The following is a 23701-nucleotide window of genomic DNA, read 5'->3' as shown; positions in this document are numbered from 1 at the left end:
AAGTTGTTTTTTTTATGAATTTGTTATCTATCTTTAAGTGATGACTAAGGTCGTATCATAAGTTTTTTTTACAAAGAGCACAAGGATAAAAGTCACTGAATTTTCGTTATCATTCATTTTTTGTTACACATGGTCATTTGCATTAACTTATTTATCAACCCCATTTCGATAAGTTCCGGAAACAGGCTTACCCGGGTGTTTGTTTTTTATATGACATATATTAATAAAGCGTCAACCTCAGTTGGAAAATCAGTTCATTACAGTGACCATTCATGACAAACGTTAATAAATACCGAATCTTCACTTTATGAAATTGCACTTTTGTTTATCTTTAATATACTTAAAAAGCGGTGCAGATCTCCAATGGCAGATTCAGTCCAAATAAGATATTAAGTAAATATACATCTGTATGAAGAAATAAGCATTAATGCATAATATTGAATATATAGACTTTTGTTTAGAATAAAATGCATAGCATCATTTGTCATATAGAAAAAAACTTTTCATTGAGGTTAAGAAAGTTAGAATTCGGATAACGAAAATAAACTTGATTTAAGAACAGTGTAAATGCTACATGTTTTTTTTTGTTTTGGTCTAAAATAAGTTTATCTACAATATTAACAAATCTAGCATGATTACAGTAGACAATTGCCGAAAATTCAAAATAAGATGGGAGAAATATCCGAATGAGGCTAAAGATTCTTTTTTGACATGGGCACTTAAGCGGTAGATTGTTATCGGGAAGCTACTACCGAAAGCGGCAAACTTTTCACCTATGAGAAGTGTTCACCTGAAGCTTTGGCCAATAATTCGGATCTGATTCCCCCCCCCCCCTCCCCCGAGAAATTTTTGTGCGCTATCCCGGGATTAACCTATATGAACCCGCCCCTTATTCAAGTCGGTAGGGGGAGTAATAGGTACATGCATTCATGAACCTTTGTTTGTTTGTTTGTTTGTTTACTTTTGTATCAACACAAAGATCAATATTTTTGTAATTGTTAAGCGAACTACAACTTGTTGCACAATAACCCACGTTGCACATCAGATCAATAGATCCAGCACTACTGATAGCACAAGACGTAACAGTAATTGTTCATATCAACCGAAAATTCCAAAACTCACTTAACATTTAGTCCACAGAAAAGAATATTCATGTATCAGAAAATGTTTTATTATATAATACTAATTTATAGTACTAATTTGGTGCCGTGACTTATCTATAAATCAAAGTTTGAAAGTAGCCAATTCCAATTCCCTCGCGATTCTACGCAACGTAAAGCAATGTGCCCAAAAGGTTAATTATTTTATAGAGAAGTTAGCAAATAACTATGGGAAACTGTCTTTAATACACTGAAATAATTCATGAATACTGACAACGTATACATTGATTTTTCTATAGCCTAAAGAATCCACTGGGACTATTGGCTTTTGAACATTTACAACGTAATTCCTAACTGAGAGAAGGTGTAGTTACTAGAAAGAATACGATCCGCCAGAGAGGAATTTCCATGGAAGAATACGTCACAATATGAGGTGTCATAACACACCTATTGAGGCACAGGTAAGAAACCATACCATTACATCTGGCTAAAACTCTTTACACTCTTATATTTCTCACGTGGACATTCAGTTCGTTCGCTGTAATTAAATTATTTTCAGTTGTTTAACGTGATATGAGTTTTCATTGAGATTAGAATTATTCAGTGTTCATACACACATGGTTATATTTTAATGGAATTACTGCAAGTGAGACTTCACAGTTCTTCAAATTGCATTAACAAGAAAAAAAATGTTTTAAGCGTTGGGCTGCTTGATTTGTAATATTTTTTCTTGCTAATTAAAACACTTTATTTTATGAGATAAGTGTGAAAATTTGATGTTTTCCTTATAATAAATGAAGAACTATTTTCCATACAGATTGTCTCGCACATTCAGAAGTCTGTTCTGCCTATGTCCTTTAACTGATAATTCTCCCGTAAACCTAAAGTAATTTTTTTTCATTTCATTATATAAGAACTGTAAGTTCAGTCCATAGAAGTTGATTAACATCCTAATGTACACTTGAATTGTTATTGATTCCTATTTATGATTATATTTTACTTTTTGATCATCTACTGACATTTGTTGCCATGGGTTAATTAAGAAACGGATTTGATAAGAAACTAACGTGGAATGTAGATGTAACGCATTTTGTGTTAAAAATCTTTGTGGTAGTTGAAACATCGAGAATGGGGAAATCCTTCAGAACTGCCAATCGAAGGTCGTTGTTTGAGCTCAAACGTTATGTTGTCGAGTGCATTTTCAATGACAAGTATGAGACTGTTGATTAATAATATAAAAGAATTGATATTTATCTTGAAAAATGAAAGAATGGCATATGACCCGAATGTAACGAGACAGTCTAACGTCCCAACTAGTACTAGTTATGCGTGAAAATGTCCCAACTATGTACACATGAACTTAAAAAAAAGTTCGCTCGAAATTAGCATTTTGTTTCTTCTGTTGTTAAATCTTGCACATGTGTAGGCATTTCACGGGATTTTTAACAATGCCTCTTTCATGATAACATAGAAATTCTTGTTCTTGTTAGTACATTCCAAGAACAACAGTTGCGAACGTATTATAGTGTATATTCATACAGACACAGTAACATTGGATTTAGTCACAGATCATGGCATGATTAACAATGTTATCTGTAAAAAGTTGTGTTACCTATCTACTTAGCCGGAAGTTATGCGGTCTCCAGATATGCTCAATGTTCGTCAGTGGTGGGTAGCTGTACAGTGGTGGCTATAACCTTGGTTCCATTGATTACTCTTTATGTCGATGAGATCCCGAGGTCTTTGCCTCTTTTTGCTTTGGTGATTGTAATAATTCTTATTGTTCATATTCTCAGTAGTGTAGTATATTAGTTTAAATATCTAGTTCTGAGTGTCTATATTTACTAGCGCTGAGTTTCTTCAATGTTAGTATCAATTCTAGGTGCGTCATGTATCATTTCAACTTTCTCTTGATATTAGTGTCTCAAGTATTAGTACTAAATCCAAATGTTAAAGGAGTTAAGTTCTAGGTTTTAATATAAATGTCCCAAGTATAAGTGATGACTCTGATTTTGTACGACAATCGAAAATAAACCTTATCTGAGATCAGAGTAAAAACTACATGTCAAAGTTTTAGTATAATTTTATTCTTAGCGATCACGTTCAATGGTTTAAAGTATAGCCGCTTGTTCAGTTTTGTCTTGCCACAAAATAAAAAAATGAAAGCACACTATTTCCGATCAATCAATGCTTAAGAAAAATATTTGTACAGTCATGTTAAAACCATGTATTTGAGAATCCGAAACATATTAGAAATTGATTTTTTTTTAAAAATCAAAAGTGATATATAAAAGAAACTTGACTTTTTGAAAACTTGAAATTTCGTCATACTTTTATAAACCCGAAATAATTTGGACTTTTCATTTCTTCTTATGCTGGGTAGCGCTTGAATTGGTTAAAAAAAATGTCAGGGAAATTGAATGTCCATCCAGTCTCAATAAATATAATGGAACGCGAAAAGGTTGAATTCTGATGATAGGCATGGTTAATTTAAATTTAAAGAGAAATGTGATGTATTTTCTTCACGGTTTTCTTGTATAAACCCCCCTCATTCATGTTCATTTTACATTCTTTTTGATCGAAGTACTCATGAAAACCAAGTGACACTTACTCAAAGTTATTCGTTTAGCAATTTAAAAAGGATGGCGTTTCATTAGTATCGTATGAACTGAAAAATCTTTTTGAACACTAAACAATGAAGTATTTCAGTACACTGTTTATAAACGTAGTTTTAATAATAAACATGGTTAAATATGTTGCTGAAGAAATAAATCGCGGAAACTCCGTTGGTACAACAATGGTAAAATAGAGTTTCCGTGATTTATTTTGGATTCTAATAGGATTAGTTTCTTCATAATTTTGAATAGACGTAGCCTATGTGTGTCACGGAATGTTGGTCATGTGTTTATCACTTTTTTTTACCATGGCTGTGGTCTAATGAGCTCTGAACCACGTCTTATTAGAATTCATGTTTACCTTTTCTTCTTCATCATACTGTACGGATTATCAACACTCGACCAATTCCTCCCTTCGGGCTGAAATCGGCGTTTCGTGATGATACAGCATTCGATACGGTTATGTCATATGTTGCAAAATATTGACTTCTTAAATATTTATGAAATTATCCACGACGTTTTCATTTCTATCTAACATAATTTTTGTCTAAATGAACAACATAGCCTTTTAAAGCTGACTTTATCCCGTGAGTATTTGAATGGAAGCATGCATAACGAAATACCAGTTATTCTATGCAGTAACTTTTAACACTACCGTGTAAAGCATGCATAACGAAATACCAATTATTTTATACACCAACTTTTAACACTACCGTGTGAAGTTTTCGTGCTTTCGCCCGTTATTTAATTAATTGTATTTCAATAAATTTGTACTCTTTGCTTAATTTACATTAACAGTTTCGTTGATATTATGAAATGGGACAATCAAAAGCTTGCCTACTCCGTATTTTTGTTTTTGTTTTTGTTTTATTTATTTTTTAGGAAAAAGGGAGATATTTGTTTTCTATTTTTACTTTATATATGTACTGTACAATTTACAAACAAGCACTGGCATACCTAGAAAACAATAAAAAACAAGATATAATTAAATTCGCTGAAAATGGAACCTAAACATGTATATCAATGTCAATTGATGTAGTTTTACTAGGAATTATACATTGCCATTCTTACTTCAAATGGCGTAAAATTACATTCCATATCAAACCTTTTGAAAAAGTTTATTGGCTTCATCGCATGATGGTAGTTAACTCAGAACAACCCAGATTGACATTGGGGAAACTGTGGAAATTTCTACAAAAGAAATGCAGAACGATTTTGTAACTGTTAGCTTACAGTCTCAGTTAATGAAAAATGACTATGATTGGTTTAGCAGAAAAAATACTTGTTTAACTGCAGGACTTTCGTTTATAAGACGGCGATCAGGATAACTGTTCAAGAGAATTGTAAATTGCTCCATACCAATTGACAATTTTTTTACTGAAAAATCTAGATACAAATATCATTTTACCATATTATGAAAAATTAATTCCTGGTTTCAACTATATAATTATCGTCATTATTATCGAAATACTAAATTATGCAAAATGCGTCTTCTGCGAAAAGTGAAAATTAAAAGTTGTCGACAGTAGAAATGAAATTTACGCACAACTTTTTTGTGACAGTGGTAAATGTTTTAATAGAAATATAATTATGAATTTTTAAGTCAATCTAATACTTACTATACAATTTGCTCGTCCTTGATTCAAAATGTATTGTGAATTAAATTAATATTTATTAAGATGTGAATCATCATATTTCAAAAAGCATAATATTGTTCATTACTTCAGTATTTTAATGACAAATGTGTGTAGTTGTACGTTTGATTAAACAGGTTGAATGCCCCTAATGGTCACTAAGACTGTACCGCCTGATTGGAATGCCCCTAATGGTTATTAAGACTGTACTGCCCGATGAATTATTAAAAAAATGAAAATGAAAGAAAAAGAATTAATCACAACTTGATGTTTATTTTTATCTTAAGTAATGTTTGCCGACCTGATGAAATAGTTGTCGTCAATTTGAAATTCTAAATATTGGAAACGTTTAATTGTCGCTACACGTTTTAATGGTTTGTCCTGACAGGTTTATCTGAAAACCAATTTCCTTATCAACAGGTATAAAGAAATAATAGCATAAATCACATGAGTATTTTTATTTTCTAATCAGAATGAAACGGTAGAATTATATCACTGTCAAAACAACATAAAACGAATGCAAACATTCCGTGCAGTTTACAGAGAGGTCGTTCACTTGATTTTTCCCAATTCTTTGCTTTAAGGAAGGAAAAAATTCTAAACACCAATTAAGTAGAAAATAGCAAGACAACCACAGCCAAAGACCAAAATTTTTATGAATACCATGCCCAGATCCGACAACCACGCTTCAAACAATGTAATTACTCATCAATCGACCCTTACAACAATACACACTAACTATCCATAGAACCGACAACCATTTTCCAGATTATTTTATTAGTCAACAACAACTCTTCATATCGTGTTTTTTTCGTCCATGGAACCAATCAGTGGAGGAAATATTCCCAAAAAGACGCTTATTTTAAGAGTTTAATGGACAGAAATACCACACGGCTGAATTTGGTAAAATTTTGAAGGTATTTAAAATGCGCTTCGATTAGAGCCTATTGTAGAAGTTTTCTGTGGTGCAATTTTCGAAAATTCGAGGTCATTAAAGGCTCATTAAAAACAATACAAAGCGAGAATCTTGCCATCAGATTACAAGTTTTGTCAAAAAAAAGTTTTGTTTATGCATGTCAGTTTTGTCATAATTAACAAAAAAGAGACGGATTAGAATTTATGTTAACCGAATTTGATACATTTACAGATTCATTAGTCCTTACAGTTCCATATTTTGTATCGATCGCTTATGCGTGACCCTGCATTGACCATTTTTTGGGTCGGTCCAGGACTATATATCATAACATCCGTTCTGTTAGATATAGTAGCTATTTAAATGTGGTCGTACCACTGCAATCCTGACATCTTTTAATGGAACCTTTGTATTTTTTCTTATAACTATGAGAAATGTGCTAATGGTATATATCGACTGAGGCCACCACCATCATCTCCTTTGATGTTGTTATATGTTGTGTATGTAGTTATTGTATTTGTTTGCTTGGTGAAAAATAATATTCAAAAATTTAAGCGTAATAATTACTCTGGATACAGATATTCTGATTGTTTAAAGTTCCTACCCCTGGTAGACTAAACAGTATGAATTCCAGCTACCTTTATATAGTCAGCAGGTCAATAATTTCGACTACGTTGCCCACAGGGAACATTTACAGAGACTTGGATTATAATTGAACATATTAAGATTAGAATACGGAAGTGTGAGTGTTCGCACGGAGATGGTTTCAATTAAGCAATTATTTATTTATGAATTCCCTTCATTTGATTTTAATTTTAAACTTTATGTTAATGAAATTCGTTAATTTACAGAATGTTTTTCTCCGTTGTTCAAAATAAAGGAGAATCATTTTGGACTTTTTTTGTCAATTGCATCGGTCACAATCCAGATCTTAAACTAATGATAAACATAGTTGTAAAGTTACCATCGAAGCCTTTTCTCATGGATTTACATGCTTACACACCTACCCACTGTCCAGTAATACAAACGACCGCCATCAACTGCCGTTGCATATATGCTATGCCTGGCTTTGTGGAAAAATCTATCTTTACAAGCCTAAGTGTATACTTTCTTCAACATTCCAAAATTTGATGATCCCGCATAGTACTATTTCAAATAGTGGCTGAGCTTGTTTGTTGGCCGATTCTGAGCAATAGCGGGCGTAGTTTATTTATAGTGCTTCATGATATGCTACACTTCTTGTTATACTGATTGCGCCATCATTCTTGAAATTGTTTGAAAAGCCTTAGGTGTAAATTCTCGATTTTATGCTTTACTTGTCAAAACAAACTTTCTACGCCCTGAAACATATCATGCATATAGCATAACACATATTACCTTGATTGTCTTATCAAGCTGAACTAAGGATACTTCGAAAAATAGTTTACATACGATGGGGACATGATAAATTTAGTAGGTTTAAACTGGTCTGGAGCTGGCCTGTCAGTTATTTGCTAGTAGTCCTTTGTTTGTGCATTTGTTTAGCATAAAATCAATTTTCCTATTTCTGTTTTAACATGGGACTCGGACCTTTTTGAACTGATTTTAGTTTTGCTTAATTGTGATATATTTTTTCACAGTGAGCAGATTTAAAAGAGAAAGGATTGTGATCACGCCAAAGTACTTTAACCCCGCCGCATTTTTACGCCTGTTTCAAGTCAGGAATTTCTGGCATCTGTATTTTTTTAGTTCGTTTTCAAATTCAGTATATTTTAATATTGTTGGAGTATATAGAGTAACTATTTCGCTGTACCTGTGTATAATGATGTTTTGGGGCCTGCTGTAGCCTGCTCTGTGGTGTGAGGGTTCCTCATCGTTCATTGAAGACCTATGGGTGGCCTTGAGCTGGCATTATTCATCCGGGTGGAGTGTTGTCTCTTTAACATATTCACCATATCCATTCTCGTTATAGTCTGATTATTGTGTCACATTGCCGTTGCTAATTGCAAAGGCCCTGATAAAGTTTTATTCGTCACTGTAGTAATCAAACAATGATCGTAGGCGCATGTTGTTTCACAGATCAGTTCAATGTTTTTTTCTTGCAGTTTTAATTCAGTTGACGAAATATTGGTGACATGAAACGGTCTTGTGATACTTTTCGTTTTATTTTAGATTGGAACGAAATTTCATAAAAGTGTCATATGTGGCAATGAAATCAAAACTATTTTTACCAAGCATTTCATTTCTCAAAGAGGTCAATTAACCAAACGAAGATTTCAAAACTAAGTGTGATAAATGAAAATTGGTAATTTCCACTCTTAATATTACTATATTATTATTTTTAGCTGCATATAGAGCATAGAATGATCAATTTAACATTGAGTGTCATGCCAACACATGAATGACATACACATTATATTAGTCTCTTTTGCCGCAAGATTTAATATACAGAAGCTTACAAAGAAAATGCGGCTTGAAACATCTCTTTATAAAGAAAATGTTTCTCCTTGATTAAACATTTATACGCGTAGATTTTTATTTCATTTGTAATAAATTTCAGCGGAAAAAGAACAGCCCAAACATATTTACATGCAACAGTGAAGAAAACAAGCTTATTGTGGAAAATACTGGTTAAAAAACCTACGTTTCCTTTTTACAAAATCTACTATAACTTCTCATTATTCTTTGATGTTCACCATTGAATTTGTTTATTTAAAAAATGTCATATCATCGGTCCATCAAATTTTGTTAATTTATTCCCGTACTAAACGAAAATGTTCTATATAATGCATTTATTGTCCTTAGATCCTATAAAAACCCTTTAACAATATTCACTCACTATCAGTAGAGCCGACAAACATTCCGAAGGTGCAATCACGTTCACGAACCTCGTGTCATAGGTTACCAATGGAACAACACCAATTTCTATAGAACATCCAATATATCCGATTCTACTGAAACTTAGATAATTGTACATCTCTTAAACCAATTAATTACCCATTTCTAATCGTATTCAAAGAAGGTGTAAGCGTAATACATCATTCCTGTGCATTTTTAATATCGTGCATATTAAGTAAGTAAGTATCACTGTACCGCACTTATTTAATTATATTCCTGATGAAATAATTCATTTCAACAATCGATGTAAATGATCTAATCATATTGAAAAAAAAATGCACTTATGAGTATGACCTTTCTTCAAATCTTAATAGGATAATTGATTGGAAAGGGTGAATAACCAAAATATTATCACCAGTGCCGAAGAAAGCCTAGATTTAACGAGTGTGCAGAACTTGTTCCGCGCACGAGTTAAATCCTCAAGCGTCTTCGGCACGTGTGATCATATTTTGAAAATTCACGATAACCAATCAATTATCATATTTGGCTGGAGAAAGTCCTAGAGTGAATTTACTAAATTTATTTCACAGTGTGAATTATCGAAATTCATTCGATAAAATATCTACATAATAATGAATTGTCTTGTTGCTAGATTTAGTTTATATGAGTTGCGTAGTTGAAAGTAACTTGTTGCGCAGGTCAGAACAATTTAAAGAGAGGCTTTTAAAATCGGAAGAGCGCTTGTTAATATATTAGATATTGCAAAAAATACGAAGTAGAAGTATACCTATATATTTTCGCCTAAACATTTTTATTTTTTTCTAGAAATAAACCTCTACATTTAGGACAAATATAATAAGGACTAAAATCTTAATAAAGAAATAGAAATACCGAGATTTATTAGCAAGACATGGGACTCCATAATATGAGAGACTAATCTATACAGATGAGGCATTAATACTCCCGACATTGTATTGCTTAGTTGCGTACGGTGTTGCTTTTAATAATGTTGGAAAAAAGTGGCAAAATTGTTGACCTGAGCAAAACACAAATTCTCAGGGAATAGCTCGCGTACGAACTGAAAGAAAGAAGCAGTTAACGAATCTGTCGTTATATAATTTCATTACAAGGGGATCAGGTGTTTACTGGGCATGCCGCTGAAATAACAGCATGTTTCTCGTTATTGTTATTGTCCTGTGAGACTTTTCTTGTACAAGAATGTATCACACGTACACCCATCAAAGTGTAACCCTAGAGAACCTCGCCACTCTTTATAGAGTATCATGTAATGCATGGTACTGTTCAATCTTTATGTAACGTATATACATATATCATTTTAATCATGTTGATTTTACAGGACAATAAGACAAATGAATTAATCCAAAACAAAACTATTTCATAAAAGCTCTATGGTTGACTCTTCACTGTAATGCATTGGTCAGCCGATGAACCCATCAAGAAACTTTTGAAGATGACATACAACACGAAAAGAGTCAGCCAGCTTTGAATAAAATTTATACTGAAAGTTTCGTTTGAAAATACATAAAAAAAATTGTAATTCAGTTGCCTTTTGTGATACACCAAATTTGTAATGCAGTTGCTTTCCGTGTTACACGAAACCAGTTTCAGTTGCCTTCTGTGTTACACCTAATCATGTTTAGTTTCCTTTTTTTGCATTTGATTTACGATTAAAGCTTTCCTGCTTGTAAAGTCGTTAAACTGTTAATAAAATTGGATTGCACAAAGTTAATACAAAATTCAGTGCTTGTCTTATTTTTCTTTGGTTTAACTGGGTTGCAACAAAAGCACATAAAACCACTGATATCGAATTTGAAACATCTTTTTGTTCTTTTTTTTTTTTTTTTGTCTCCAAAAACTAGTAACAGGGTGACCATAATATTTAAGTACTTAATTTGACAAAATAAATAATACGTTTCAACTATCAACTTTTGTTTGCCCCAAGTATTAATTCAGCGAGATACACAGTATTTTTTAAAGGTGAAGCTGTTAGCGAAAAGTTTGTTTTTTTAACTTCATTATATTAATTTTCTTTGTTATGAAGCGCATAAACTTACTCATCAGTGGTATTGTGAAATGTCAGGTTTGGGTTTGGTTGTCCAGTAATTAAATTACTTTTTTCAGTTTGAAATCAATAAAGAGAAAAAGATTTCAACATAAAAAGAGATCATAGATTGATACTTAAAATTATTAAAGGTTTTTTTCTTTCTGACATGTCAACCTACATTATTACTTAACAGTCTCGAGGTAATAGTATATGCGTGTTTAAATAAGTAAATATATACTTGTAAACTAGTGACTTCAAGCTTTTACCTTCGACCAGCGTACAATCGACTATAGTGACTATACGTGCATTAACTGGTGACTTGGTAACTACTCCGTGAACATGCAGACTGTTCACGTTTTGCTTTTAACAAGCGACTAACCTTAGACTTTAAACAGACATGAAATCATTGCCTGGTTTAATATTTCATTTTCTGACAGTAATTGTGTGGTTTCTAATCCAAGTAATAGTAGATATTTGCCAATATTCGGAAGCAGATAATTTATAGATTTAGATCAATGAACAAATTAGCTGTAGGTAATTACAGTTGATGATGGTGCTTTGTTGACAGAGGAAGTAATGCTATACCAGTGATGTATACAGGGTATAATCTTGTTGATGTAAACAGAACCCTAATGATGCTGTATCGATCCCTGTGATTTTATAATATTGCTATAACAGTATGATTTACGCTAAAGCATTGATTGTAACCGATACTTTGATAACTATATATCAAGCATAAGATGTGCACTGATTGTAGACATTGAATTAATTTGCCATTGATTTCCTGATTGTTTTTGTTAGGATCGATGCTTGTACCAACATGCTATTAAGGGAAAGTTTTGAACAGTGTTGTATAATATTTGTTTTATCTTTCCATGCCTGAGTAATCCAGTAATGGTTAATGTTCAATATGTATATAACATCAATATCTATATTTATGCAAAAATAACTACTAGAAATATTCTTTTAACGACATATCACCTATTAATTTCTCTCAAAGCGTTGGTAAATACCAAATAACATGGGTTAGCGATCATAGAATTTCTACCCATTGTATAAAGCTCGAATTCTTGAGCCGACATTTCTCAAATAGAACTATAAATTGCAACTCGAAGCCATGAACTTACACAGAACAATCAGTCACCTTTGTTAATATCAATGTATTAAAACGTTAGCCGAAGTTAGTCAGGTGGACTTTTTCACATACGTATAAGACCTCTTTGATCTTTCACAGAAAAAGTTACCTTATAATGTAGAATATTATATCGATTCATCTTCAAAATTTATGACTACCCATTTTTTTCACCAGCCACATGCATTGTCCGAAGACACTATTCTTTGTGTCACAACCCCCCTCCCACACCCCCCCCCAAAAAAAAAAAAAAAAAATCTCCAAAATATAAGAATGGCGTCGTAGAATATAACACTTTACATCACTTGATGTGTACATTTTTAACATATAGCTACTGAAATCCAAAATACCCAAAATATAAAGAAGTATAACTTGGGCTTAACAATTTAGTCAAATAGATCTGGCCATAAAACGGAATATTTTTTAAAATCTGTCATGTTCCATGTGGTCAACAATAACATGTATATATATTTTTCATAGACCGATTTGGACCTTGACTTCACAATTATCTGGACCATACGAATATATTTTGACAAAATCAATAAATTGACGCATACTTAATTGTTGAAAATTGGTATATACATGTATTTGAAAAAAAAATGACGCATAATGAAGGGATTAGCTGCACTAGAGCAAATACAATTCCTGTTTCTAGACTGAACCTTGCGTATTTAGTACCTGGACTCCAAATCCAGTCCACTGGGATTGTTGTGACCGGTTATTTATAACGTCGTTTTGGTGGTATTGTCATTCTTTAATAAATGCCGAGCTATCAACTGTGAGCGTTCTTTAAGTGGATATCTCATTGGTCCATATGGTTTATATTGATGTATTCCATGGACAGAATTGGATGTATTATTGAGTGAATTTCATGGTGTGTTTGTTTCTTGTTTCACTTCATTTTTACCTTACATCAAAGGGAGTGGTTAAGGCCTTATAAAAATAGTTTAACCACACCACATCATTTACGCGCCTGTCCACAGTCAAGAAACTGTGGTCATAAATGTGTCGTTGTATCGTATTATCATTATTAGTTTGATTTTAAAGATTTGTCATCGTTCTGTTTCCGTGAATTTGATTACTTTTGATGTCGGGTCTTTTCATAGCTTACTTTAAGTTGTGTGTACACACTTATTGAAAAACTTCAAGACTTTAAACCAAAGCCGATTGAATATTTTTGTTTTCGATCCCTAACTCATACACAGTTAGAGTCGTAAACCCCAAAATTATTTATTTTATGGTCATGTACATTTTGTATTTCAATCCCAACGGTCCTTTTGTAGTATGAAACCTTTTGGACCATGTGGTAATTTCACTCAAATTTTCATCCGGGTACCAAATGTCTACGAACGAAGACAACGACATCGACTTCGCTAATTACAGTTGTTAACAACAGTTGCTTTTTTCCACAAAAAAAAAAAACGTAAGAATAAAATAAGTCGAATGTTACGACTAGTTTCACACTTACGATTTTTTTTGTGTGTGAAAGAACCGCTGGTTGTTAGGTTATTATAAAATATTGCACAATGGAAAAAATCGAGCCATAATTGCAACATAAAACAGCTGGTGTTTGAATAGTTTTATAATTTAATATCTTTTAGAACTTTAAACAAAACTAGGTAATTAATTAATTAAATTGTGGTTATGATTATTCTTTTATAGTGTTATTTTATAAATAAATGAATACCTTTCTATTATATGTATATCATTTTAGGGCCAACTTTGATCATATATCAATGTGAAAGAATTTCATTTCCTTCTTGGAAAAATCTTAGATTTCAAGTGCAACTACTCGTGGTTATGCATATGGATTCAATGATCGGATTTTATACATTGTTATTTCAGATTTAATGTTCATTTTCCACAGTAAACCAAATATAATGATACCATCTGAAGTTAACAAAATGATTGACATTATTTCTGGTTATTCTTCTGACAGCTTGTTAATTTAAAGTCCAATAAAACAAGGAAACACATTGAAGTCACATACAACGTTTGAACCATATTAATTTCCCAGGTTCATAACAACTTCTTACGGAGTAAACTAGTGGAGTAAACTGGTCGTGCCAAAAAAAGGAGAAAGAACTATTTAATTCTTATGTATTTATCATCATTTAGTATTTATTATTTTGCATTTAGATTATACGCTGGTGCATTTGTTGCTTTCACCACGTCCGTTATTTTTTTCATTGAATTTGACGAAATGATAAATTCAATGAACAAGAAGCACGTGAAACACAAGAAGTGCATAATTTGTAAAGACATTCTTATCATAATTTCTTCTTCTATCTGACATATAATGAGCGATTGGATTTCGAAAAATAAAAGCAGTTACTCCTTGTGTTGGAACCAGCACTTCAGCTGGCCGATCATCTCTACTTCCTTTGTTGGAACCTGCACTTAAGCAGACTTGTAATTTCAAGCTACTCTTTGTGTTGAAACCATTCAGCTAGCTGATCATCTCTTCTTCTCGTATTAAAATCTGTACATCATCTCTACTCCTTATCTTAGAGCCTCAATGTCAACAGTCTTACAATCTCTGTTCCTTGTGTTGGAAACTAAATATCAGCAGACTGATCATCTTTTCTCATCGTGTTGGAACCTAAACTTCAGCTTGCTGATAATCTCTTCTCTATTGCTCACCACTTCAAATGACCGATTATCTCTACGTATACTCATCTTAATAGAACCTGCACTTTTGTACGTTTATCATCTCTACTCTGTGTTACAACCTGAACGCCAACAGTCCAACAATCTTTACTATTTGTGTTGGAACCAGCACTTCAACAGGCTGACCACCTCTACCATTCGTGTTAGAACCTGCACTTCAGGAGGCTGATCATCTCTACCGATCGTGTTAGAACCTGCACTTCAGGGGGCTGATCATCACTACCAATCGTGTTAGAACCTGAACTTCAGGAGGCTGATCATCTCTACCAATTGTGTTAGAACCTGAACTTCAGGAAGCTGATCACCTCTACCAATCGTGTTAGAACCTGCACTCCAGGAGGCTGATCACCTCTACCAATCATGTTAGAACCTGCACTTCAGCAGGTTGATAATTTTTATATGTCATCGTATTAGCAGCTTAAATTTAGCAGGCTGATCAATTTTATACATCATTGTATAAGAAGCTGCACTTTAGCAGGCTGATCATCTCTGTTCTATGAACCTGCACATCGGCAGTCTTGGAATCTCTAATCCTGCACGTCAGCTTGGGGTAAAGCTGATAACCAGTTTTTACGGTCATCCCAAGATGGCGGGGTGATGGAGTGGGAGGGGGAATTGTGACAAGAATATTTTTTTCATAACGTTGTTCATTAAAGATATTAAACAAAATAATTATGATAAATTGTAATTCACCAATGCTTGGTATCTGAAGTGTAAAGTATAGGTACAAGCTATACTATAAATGAGAAATTCCAAGGAAAAAGCAAAAATGAGATTACAAAGGTTACCGTAACATGCGACAAAAGATTACCACCTTACAGAAACAATTTCATCCAAAATTATTAATTTACTTTCTAATGCTGAAATTTTGTGGACCTGCATGATCATCTATAGCTATTTCTTGTTGAAACATTCACTTCAGTAGACTGATCATTTCTAGCAATTTCTTGTGTTGAAAGAGTAATCAAGGGAACCAAGGTTATAGCGGTAATCAAAAGAATGTAATCCAGGGACAAAGACCAGATATGGAAAACAGACATACACAACAAAGAACATAAAATAACTAAAATCATACATACAAAGTAACAAAAGTAAATGGGCAACTCGGACTGCACTAAAAATTGGGAGCATGGACCAGGTGCACCGGTAGGGTAAGCGTCCTCTGCTTTTCTAGAAACACCCGCCGAGTTGCTCATAAAAAGTCAAGTCCGGGGTAGACAAACGAGGAAAGGGAAACTATGACCCGCTGAATACATCAGTTTTCATGGTGCTGATGGATACACCATAACGATCTAGGAGTTCATGATGACGACCATAAAACTTCTGTAGTGATGACTTCAATCTTGTAGCAACATAACCCTGTTCCAGAAGCCTATTTGTCAGAGTTCTAGCGCGATACAAAAAGACTGCGTAGTTTCGGCAAGCTCTGGAATAACGTATGAGTTGTGATATGAAAACTCCTTGCGCAGGAGCCGAAGGGATGTTGCCACAGATGAAAGGAAAAGTCTGAATGAAAAGTCATCACGTTTGTCGTAAAGTTTGGTCAATAGTTTTCCTTTACCATCGATTTCTAAGTGTAGGTCAAGGTATGAGGCTGACTTCACAGTGTCTGTAGTATCCTTTATCTCAAGTTCTTTTGGGTAGATGCGATGTATCAAATCCCCGAAATTAGGATTTTTTTAAAGATAATACGTCATCTATATAGCGGAAACTGAGATTGAAGGATCTAGCCAAAAGATATTCTTTCTTTGTGATCAGATCAGCTATAAAGTCAGCCTTATAAGAGTGAAAGAATAGGTCAGCAAGTAAAGGAGCACAATTTGTTCCCATTGGAATGCCGATCGTTTGTTGAAAAACACGTCCACCACACTGGATAAATATGTTGTCGATTAAAAATTCCAGCATTTTGTAAACATCTTCCTCTGTATACTTGGAAGATGATTTGGAATTATTTCTTACAAAGTATGAGGAATCTTTACCATGAAATATATATTTGTATCTAGGTGTAAATTTATATGTATAATGTTTTCAAGTCGGGATTGTAACTGAGTATGGGGAATAGAAGTATACAGTGTTGAATAATAATAGGTTTTAATGCTTAAATATTTAGATAATAGTCTTGAACTGATTGTCTCCAAAAGATCTTTCGAATTTTTCAGGATCCACATTGAATTAATACCACTACGGGAGTAACAAGTGTTATGGTAGGACTGTACACCCTCTTTGACAGTTGTGAGTATAGAAGTTAAAAGTTTTGAAAGAGGTTTGGTGGTACATTTTGCAGATCCAGCTATGAAACGTTGTTTGTATGGATTCTTGTGAAGTTTAGGAATCCAGTACATAGAATGTAAATCACAATCATCGTCCTTGGTAGAGAGACCAAAAGAGGATAGCACAGATTTATGGTTTTCCACAATCTCTTCTTTGGAGAGAGTGGTAGCAATGTAGGTCTTATCACTGCTATTATTTTCTACGTCTACCTCTGATAATAAACATTATAAAACGTTTTGCAGACAAAAACAATGTTGTTTTGGGCTTTATCTGCTGGTACGACAACATATTTGTCATGTATAGTAGACAATGTTTTTGCTACATCGGGGTCTTTGAAAACTGATGTAGCCTTGGCACTCATTGACCTACTTAAAACTTTCATTCATTTCAAAATTAAAGACCGCGCGGCCTTTAACCACTCTGACACATTTACTTCAGCACACTGATCATCTCTAGCTGTTTCTTGTGTTGAAACACTCACTTCAGCAGACTGATCATTTCCAGCTATTTCTTATGTTGAAACACTCACTTCAGCAGACTGATCATCTCTAACTATGTCTTGTGTTGAAACTTTCACTTCAGCAGACTGATCATCTCTAACTATGTCTTGTGTTGAAACTTTCACTTCAGCAGACTGATCATCTCTAACTATGTCTTTGTTGAAACCTTCACTTCAGCAGACTGATCATCTCTAACTATGTCTCGTGTTGAAACCTTCACTTCAGCAGACTGGTCATCTCTATGTCTTGTGTTGAAACTTTCACGTCAGCAGACTGATCATCTCTAACTATTTCTTATGTTGGAACATTCACGTCAGCATCCTGATCATTTCTACTTGTGTTAGAACATTCACGTCAGCATCCTGATCATTTCTACTTGTGTTAGAACATTCACGTCAGCATCCTGATCATTTCTACTTGTATTAGAATATTCACGTCAGCATCCTGATCATTTCTACTTGTGTTAGAACATTCACGTCAGCATCCTGATCATTTCTACTTGTGTTAGAACATTCACGTCAGCAGACTAGTCATCACTAGCTATTACACGTGTCGAAATCTTCACTTCATCAGTTGGATCATCTCTGGCTGTTTCTTGTATTGAAACATTCTCGTCAGAAGACCTTTCGTCTCTAATCATTTCTTGTGTTGAAACACTCACGTCAGAAGACTGATCATCTCTAGATATTTCTTGTGTTGAAACATTCACGCCAGCAGTCTAATAGTTTTTACTTGTGTTGGAACCTGGAACATCTCTACTTCTGTTAGAACCATCACGTAAGCAGGTCAATCATCTCTATATTCTATTGCCAATCTATGTAATTATGTATTGTCTAGTACATGTATGTATGTATGTGTGTTGTATGTTCTTTTACCTTTAAGCGTTGCATGTCTTATTGTGTATGTGGTCTCTATGCTGTGTATGTCCATTTGTTTATTCGGTTAAAAGCTCACGAAAGCTAATGTTGTCTGCTATTAATTGTACCGAATATAAATACAAAAGTTTGTTTCCGTATTCATATTCCTTGCGTTGGAACCAGCACTTCAGCAGTCTGATCGTCTGTATTCGTCTTTATAGAACCAGCACTTCAGCAGTCTGATCTCCTTTGTAGAACCTTAACCGATCGTCTCTACTCATCATGTTAGAACCTAAACGTCAGCAGGCTGATTATCCCTGCTCTTTGTATTGTAACAAGTTACAACATAGTTACTCTAAATATTGTGAATATAAGTATTCTAGAGAGATAGTGAAAATACCGCTTCATTATTCTATGTATGACAAATCCACAACAGCATTTTAATATCATCACTGTATAGTTTTTACAAGCTGAATGGTGAAATTGCTGTGATTATTATTGTCAGCTTGACAGATTACTTAGTCAACGGAAATGGGATGTGTCACTCACAGATTTCTCAGAATATGAAAGCCAGTTGATGTATTGTCAAGCAAGTACCCTAGGTAGATGTCTATAATCTGATAGGCAAAGGTGACATTGTGTCTACTGAGACCTGTACTTAATAATTAAAAAACATTTCATTATCGCTTTCAATGTAATAAATATTCGTCATTGATTTCCACTGACGTGGGACCTATGTCCAATTACTTGTCTACTTTAATTTATTGCAGTTTAAAATAAATTGAAATCTATATCACTTCCTTGTTAACCCTTTTAGTCCGCTAGTCTACATGTTGCCCGAATGTCGTATGAAGTGAATCTAAACCGTGTTTGACTTTTTTGTTTTGTTTTTGTTTAGTTTCTCGATTTTTGTTTTTTTTTTCTGTGTTTGAGTGATAAAAACATAACATATAAATTCTAAATATTTTGGTCGAAGAAGACCCTTACAGAGATATTTTCGGTAGTAAAAAAATAGATTAACATCAGACTTTGCTTATTCCAGCTGGTAGAAGGAAAGATTAAACGTTAGTTTAACACCGCAATTAAACGTTAGATCTACGACGAAGTCCACCATCGTTTTATAACTCTAATGCACGAAATTGTATAGGTTTACAGACACAGGCTCCACATTCTTGTAAAGAAAGCTTAAGTTTGACGTAAACAATTCTTATTGATTTTTATTCCTTTGGGCTTTGTTTCAGGACTAATTGCCAATAAAGTGTCCTTAATCTTCGATGTTGAGTTAAATATGTTTAGTTGGCAGGAAAATGAATTCTCTGACAACCTTGGTTTTCTACTTGAAGAAGTCGTGAATCTTTATCATCATAGGTTTAATTTCGCTGAATTTACGCAACTTAATTTTATTTCATTTACAGAGTTCACTGAATAGTATCAAATATTTCAATGCTTTTATGGTCTACATATGCTATATATTTATGTCACAATAGTCGTTTCTATATTTAGATCTGTACCGTTGAGAAAACTACACTTCAACTTCCAACATAAATCAACCAAATCAAACAAAATCAAGAACGATAACTTTTGCAAAGTGCTAATTTCATGTACAATCTATATAAATTTTATTTCAAAAGCGCAACCCCCCAAAACAAAAATACTTAGACTGGTTATGTGATCTATAACTGTTTCTGAACAAGAAATAAAACTTAGTTCGGTGGGTTTTTGACATGCATGAATCACCTCCTGTCTGATTTTATAATGACTGCTACTTAAAACCAAACCTTCAAAATAAGAAGTAAATTTGATTTTTTTGTCGTGCTAGGTCTAGAAAACTACACTTTGATAAATTTAAAGGCATCAAAATTGTTTTCTTGAGTACTGGGGTCCACTTCATGCGTAAAATTCCCATGGAAATTTTCAAATGTTAGTAGGTATGCAAACATATTTTCGTTAACCTGTTGTCACCCAATTTCCATATGTTGCCATTGGTCATTAAAAGAGCCTATAACACCAATTATATCAAAATTACAGTAAAACAAACGGTTTCTTTAATGTTTAATGCATATTGTAACCATGGTCGTATCTCTCGTGTGACGATTTGTTTAACCATTTGTGTAGCATAATTAAGAACGCATCGTGACATGAAATCTATTGTCATATGTTTTTGGCGTTTTGTTCGTCCTTTATAAAGTATGTCTTCTTTTTCAGTTACAACCCATCCGCCAATCTTTCTGTGGGTCACTAAGAAGAGATGGCCATTGGAAATGTTTTATTTTGACGATACTTATATGTGGATGTCTGGTCGCTATTGTTTGGTGCAGATTAGCAACAGTCACAACTGTCGTTGTTAACTACTACAGTGAGAGCATGCCAGATACCATGGTAACACAGATGAGTCCGTGCGAGGCGGGCTACATTTATATTCCAGTAGCATTTGTGATTATGTTATATTTAGTATATCTAGTTGAATGTTATCACTGTCATACTAGGATAGAATTACAATATAAAGTAGACGTCAATGCAGTATACGACAAGATAAATACTATGAGAGATGCAGTACCCATTCTGTGGTGGAAGGCTTTATGCTATCATTACGTCCGGAAAACAAGACATATAACACGATACAGAAATGGAGATTCCTATACGAGTACTCAAGTATACTATGAACGCGTCAATACTCACACTGCCGGTTCAGCATTTAATTTTTCAAGATGTGGAGTCAAGGATGTGTCACCAGTTTTGACGAAACTTGAAAAACACCCTGCAACAAAAATTAGATTATCAAAAGGATATTCTTTCACATGTACAGAATCTGAGCGTGAATTCGACGAACAGCGTAGCCGTTTTTTCAATGACAACGAGCGACGCGATGATTTCATGGAAACCCGTGAAGGAATGGATCTATTAAACGTAAATTTTAGAGAGTACATGATAGCCTTTTCTGATCCTGATAATCTTCCGTGGTATGCTTCGCAAATTTTGTTTTGGGCTATGTCTGTTCTACTTTTATCATGGCCTCTCCGTGTTATTATTGAATACAAAACAGCCTATATACACTATCACGTACATAAATTGTTTGGTGTAAGCTATGTAGATCCGATTACAACCTCAAATCGGATAACTAATACAATGGGAAGTGCCGAGCTCGAACAAACTATACAAAACAACTATGCAATAATACCTAGTTATTCGGAAGCCTTATTGATTGCACCAGACTTGTCTTACTGTAACATTCCGAATTCTCATTTTAAAGAAACTCCCCGGAGTGTAACATTTACATCCTTATCGGCGTTATCGAAGTTGGAGAAGACTCGAATAAATTCATCAGAAAAGTCTCCGTTTATAAAAAGATGCAAAAGTTACTCTTTAGTTAATAGAAGTCTTGTGCTACAAAATATGCATACAGACACACACTATGCAACCTTTAGTCCAAATGCTTTACGAAATAAACCTCGAAGAATGTTTTCAATAATTCACAGAGAGGACAGCTCGCCCAGCGAAATTTCATCGCCACAGTCTCCACAAGAATTTTGTGTTCGAATAAATCCTGCAGCTTCTATGGTACATTTATCAAAAAGCGGTGCTAAATCGTCGACTAGTATACCGGAATCAGTTAAACCAGTTGCAGTCAACGACCCTCCTCCTTACACAGAGGCTCTTACAATGACTCGACCACTACCTAAAGTCAACAAACCGTTGTCCCAAAGAAGGAACAGTTCACCAGAATGTGAACGAAGGGCATACCTGACAATAATGGAGACATCATTGTAAAACTTTTACGGATGTCTTTTTGTATTTTCATATTTGTGCCAAAGTTTTATAAAATGATAAGCTTATATGTAGTTACATTAATACAAGTGTCCCTCTTTGAAACTGTTTTAAGTGCATATTGTGTTAACCACTGCGAGTATGGAAAAAGAGAACTACAAATAATTAATCAATTATACACCAGCCTAGGGATTGCTTTTCTTTATAATAGTCGTTTTTTTCATATTTACGGAATGCAAGCCATTTTAGAACGTTTTTAAAGGGACGTAACCCACCAATACCCGACAACCTGGTTGGCGGTCTCATTGGGGAAAGGGAAAACAGTAAACATTTTTCTTGGAAACTTACACTATTTTCACTTTGGTAAGTACCTGAATGTTTTGAAATAAGTTATTTAAAAGTTCCCAAGTACTTACAGCGGCTCTAATAAATTGAATACTTAAATTGAAGTCTACGGCTGCCCATTACTCCAATTTTACAGTAAATCAGTCCGTCGAATGACAAATTTGTAGAAATGACTTACCTTTGCTTAAAATCTTAATAAACAAAGCCAAAGACGGGAATATGAAAAAGGACTATTGCTACTTCAAGTACAAAGTACTATACATGTAGATGTTAGAACTGTCAAATTTGCAAAGCCAATTTTTTGTCGTTTCCTCCGCGGGACTCGAACTCGTACCGCTGTGACATCTATGGCAACACCGCCTGCACAAATTCCAGCTCCCTAGACCACTCGGCCAGCAAGGCTATATAAAAATATTGCTTTCGCTTGTCAGGTAATTCTTTCTCGTTGGATTAATCTAGGGTTGTAACTTAGTACACGACGTATGGTAGTATAGGAAAGCTCATCTATGTGTTGTTATGTAGGATAGAGGATCAAATTAACGATACATGTCACAACAAATCAATATTATACGGTGCATTTGCTAAACTGCTCCATCGGATAAAATTTATACAGGGAAGATAACGTAAGCATAGAAGGTTCTGAAACATTCCCAACGATGTTAGAACTGTCAAATTTGTGAAGCAATATTTTTGTCGTTCCTTCCGCGAGACTCGAACTCGGACCGCTGTGACATCTATGGCAACACCGCCTGCACTAAATCCAGCTCTCTAGACCACTCGGCCAGCTAGGCTATATAATCTAGTGCTGTATAGGTGTTGTTACGTAGGATAGAGGGTCAAATTAACGGTAATCCTACGAGGAGGACAAGAATTTGACATTTCTAACATCGTTGGGAATTTTTCAGACCCATATGGGTCCTCAACTTTTGGTTAGATCTAGTTACAAGAAAATCTGAAAAGCTTTTTGTTTGTTTGTTTGTTGGGATTTAACGTCCGAGCAGCAATATTCTGAAAAGC

At 34.1% G+C, this 23701-nt stretch overlaps 1 protein-coding gene across 1 annotated transcript; it reads left to right on the top strand.

Moving 5' to 3' along the window:
- The first annotated feature begins 1415 nt into the window (after nt 1–1415).
- LOC148623595 (transmembrane protein 151B-like) lies at nt 1416–22407 on the top strand. Its single transcript, XM_088565524.1, has 2 exons — nt 1416–1561; nt 20780–22407. The coding sequence occupies exons 1-2, from the start codon at nt 1529–1531 to the stop codon at nt 22340–22342; spliced, it is 1596 nt and encodes a 531-aa protein (XP_088421650.1). The 5' UTR covers nt 1416–1528; the 3' UTR covers nt 22343–22407.
- Nucleotides 22408–23701: the final 1294 nt, after the last annotated feature.

Source organism: Perna viridis, chromosome 2 (genome assembly GCF_037379345.1).
Source record: "Perna viridis isolate PV_CMFRI_1.1 ecotype Kerala chromosome 2, ASM3737934v1, whole genome shotgun sequence".
In the NCBI taxonomy this organism is placed as follows: Eukaryota; Metazoa; Mollusca; class Bivalvia; order Mytilida; family Mytilidae; genus Perna; species Perna viridis.
This window is presented reverse-complemented; position numbering and strand designations above follow the sequence as displayed.

Excerpts from the sequence above, each read along its gene's own strand:
- LOC148623595 (XM_088565524.1), top strand. The coding sequence starts at position 1,529 with ATGAGGTGTCATAACACACCTATTGAGGCACAG. Across the intron at positions 1,562-20,779 it reads ACACACCTATTGAGGCACAG|TTACAACCCATCCGCCAATC; the intron begins GTAAGAAACCAT and ends CTTCTTTTTCAG.